Source organism: Monopterus albus, unplaced genomic scaffold (genome assembly GCF_001952655.1).
Source record: "Monopterus albus unplaced genomic scaffold, M_albus_1.0 scaffold15.1, whole genome shotgun sequence".
Lineage (NCBI taxonomy): Eukaryota > Metazoa > Chordata > Actinopteri > Synbranchiformes > Synbranchidae > Monopterus > Monopterus albus.
The window spans coordinates 1,626,759-1,629,947 of record NW_018127895.1 but is presented as its reverse complement, the minus strand read 5'-3'; the positions used below and the strand labels follow the sequence as shown (position 1 = coordinate 1,629,947).

General features: G+C 39.9%; 1 protein-coding gene across 2 annotated transcripts in view; it reads left to right on the top strand.

Moving 5' to 3' along the window:
* Positions 1 to 3,189, top strand: part of znf827 (zinc finger protein 827) — a 64,561-nt gene that overhangs the window by 54,146 nt on the left and 7,226 nt on the right. For both annotated transcript variants that reach the window (XM_020591727.1, XM_020591728.1), the window contains exon 11: positions 536 to 702. In XM_020591727.1, coding sequence (XP_020447383.1) covers positions 536 to 702 — 167 coding nt within the window. The remainder of the gene's footprint in view (positions 1 to 535; positions 703 to 3,189) is intronic.

Here is a 3,189-nt window from a genome sequence, read left to right as displayed (position 1 = left end):
AAAAAAAAAAAAAAAAAAACTCTAAATTTCACTAAGTCTGTTATATCTTGCTTGTTAAATCTATCCAAAAAGAAACCTATTTAAAAAATGCATGTTTGGGCTTTAGGGGGAAGTTAGGTGCTGACTATTTCTTGGTGGGTTTTAGTGTCTTTCTGTAGTCTCTGTCGATTACATGGCAAGCTCGTGGTGATGCCAGGACTCTTTGAACTACCAGGTTCCAGTTTTAATGCCAAGTCAAATAAACTAACCGCCCCCAGGCATGAAGTTTGGATTTTCTCATCTAACTCTGGGTAAGAAAGTGAATAAGTACATTTCCCAAAATGTCATGTTATCGCTTTAATACTGTAACTAATGATCTGAAAAGTGTTAACTTTCTCCATTTCTGCACTGTAGAACTACATTTATCAGATTAAAAGAAATGTGTCCGCCCTGTATCACTTACCAATTTATGCAGGCACAATCTAACACTAAAGCTGACTGTCCTACTTCTCATTCTCACCATGTCTCTTTCTTTTCCTCTCTTTTCTATGTCCAGCTGCCATGTGTGTGGTTTCCAGACGGAGCTGAACGCCCAGTTTGTCAGCCACATGTCACTCCATGTGGACAAGGAGCAGTGGATGTTCTCGCTCTGCTGCCGCGTCTGTGATTACGTCTGCATGGAGGAGAACGACATGAAGAACCACATTAATACTGGACATGCAGGTACAGATTCTCTGATATTGACAGCGGTCGGTCCGCTGGCTCTGAGTGTAACGGCATTAGTAAGACCTCAGTGTAATGTAGGGTTAAAACTAGCATTACCATTTATTCTACGTATTTTTTTCCAGGGGTTTTGTTTTACTTGTTTTGTGTATAAAACATCAGAAAATAGTGAAAAATGCTTAAAGCCCTAAGTGACATCTTCAGTGTGCTTGTTTTTCTCACCCAGCAGTCCAAAACCTATCCTACATATGCAATACAGTATGTTATTGTTACGTAACAAAAGCAGAAACAACCTCACAACTGAGAAGCTGACACTAGAACGTTTTGGCATTTTTACTTTAAAATGTCTAATATTAACTGGATTATCAAAAGTTTCTGGCTTTTCTGTCAGCTGACTAATCAACTAACCATTTTGGCTCGGTTGTAAAGTTCCTGTTTTTGCTGTTCTGTCTAGTACATATACCAGATAGTAGCAAAGTATATAATTCAACCCCTAGACAAAAGGATTTATGGAGATATTTTCAAAATTACTCTGACTTGTTAGAGTGGGTGGTAGCTTACACATTGTGCCTCTTGTTCACAGCTTAGAATAGAAACACAGAGCAGGATTTGGACAGTGACACATTTTCTGCTTTGGCTCTATACTCCAATACTTGGGGTTTAAATTTAAACAATGACTGAGGTTAAAGAGCTGACTTTCTGCTTTAAGGGTTTTCAGAATCGTAGCTGCTTTTATATCTATTTGGCCCAACGTTTGAACAGCATAGTATATGATGAATTGTAATTGTAACATTGCTCACTTTACCTGTATGTAAACACACAGGCTCAAAAGTGCCCATCGTTTTGCGTTGTTTTTTTTTTTTTTTTTTTTTTTAGAGCCCCACATCTTTTCTTTCTACATGTTGGCCTTTTTTTGGCTATAAAATATCTAAATCATCAGCTGTGAATGTTCTGTCACTCAGCTAAGTAACTAGTGATATTTCATTTCTAGTTAAATTTTAAGAGCGACCACCACCAACGGTTGAAATACTAATGGACTGTTGTGTATTTTCCTGGCTTTTTACTTCGTATGAATGTAAATCAGCAACAACTGTTTTGAGTCAAACATCTTAATGTAGCAGTAATTTACACTTCATAAACACACAGTTCAGAGGACACAGGAAAAGACGAGTATTAGAATCGGGTTTCACAAACCAGCCTCCTCCACTCGACCTTCTTTGGACTTTTAAAGCTGCTGGTCTGAACCCCGGGTGGTCGATGTGAGTGTTTTTGTCTAAAACAGCTTTGTCCAGTTTATTGCTGATGATTTGTTCTTCCACTGTTCCACCATGTGTGCGAATGTGTTTCCTATGTATGGGTGGGTGGGATTGTCCATCCTAGACAGCTGAGGGGTCTTTCAGAGGCCACAGTGGCCTTGTTTATCTGAGAAGGTTGGCCCTTATCGTACCTGAGGGGAAAAAAATCAATAGGCCTTGGGTCCTTCAGAGACAAGCTGGGTTTATGATGCCACTGTGGCCATCTTTTAAGTTTCTCAGCCTGACTTGGCATTTATCTCAGTCTTGCACAAGATGGACACCACAAGCAAACACACAAATGTAGCCACTTTAAAAAAATACACATCCTACTTTTTGTATGTGAGGATTTTAATATTTTGTCAAGGTGCAGCTCTGTTGGATAAAGTGTCTAAACTTCAGAGGCTCAGGTGGGTAGAGCACAAGTTAAAAGAAAACCCCAGACAGACTGTAAAAGCCTAGTTTTCTAGTGAATGGTATGGAAACACCCAGGCAAGAGATGGCAGAGCTCAGCAGGTGCTGTAGTTCAAACTTGCCCCCTGTGATGCACAGGAGAAATGGTTGGCTATGTGACTATTCTTTGATATCTGCCCCTGAATATTCTGGAAGACAAACATTTGTTTCTGTATGAATATTTTGAGCAGTCACAGACAAAGCTAATTGTTAAAAGAGAAAATAGAATGTTTTTCAGCTAAGGCGTGTTTCAAGGTTGAAGCCCAACTCGCTCACAGCAGCATGTTATTGTTTTTTTCCCTTTTTCTTACATTGTGTAGTATTAGCCTTTAGGATACTACAAGTAAATGATAAATACTGAAGAACAGGAGGCAGAAGGTGCCTGCAAGGTGGTTCGGTTCTGTATTCAAAGAGCAGCTAAGATTGTGTGCTGTGAATGACTCTGGTATATTTAGATTTTGATTGAAGGCAATTAATCATGTCTTCTGTTACAGCTGAATTCCTTTTATAAAAAAAATGATGTGCTCTGCATGCGTACATTTCTCTTTGTTTTAGATTCAGTCTCCTGTGTGTGTGTGGCTGCCTGTATTAAAAAGATAGGTCAACCATTTCAGGAGCTGTGCAGCCTTTTCTCCCTCCTGAGTGAATGCCCTTTGTTGAGCTGTGCCCTAAGATGCTTCCGCCATCTTAGCTCCTTCGGCCATGACCTGCGCTCCTCACAACCCCCCCCCCCCTTAATTCC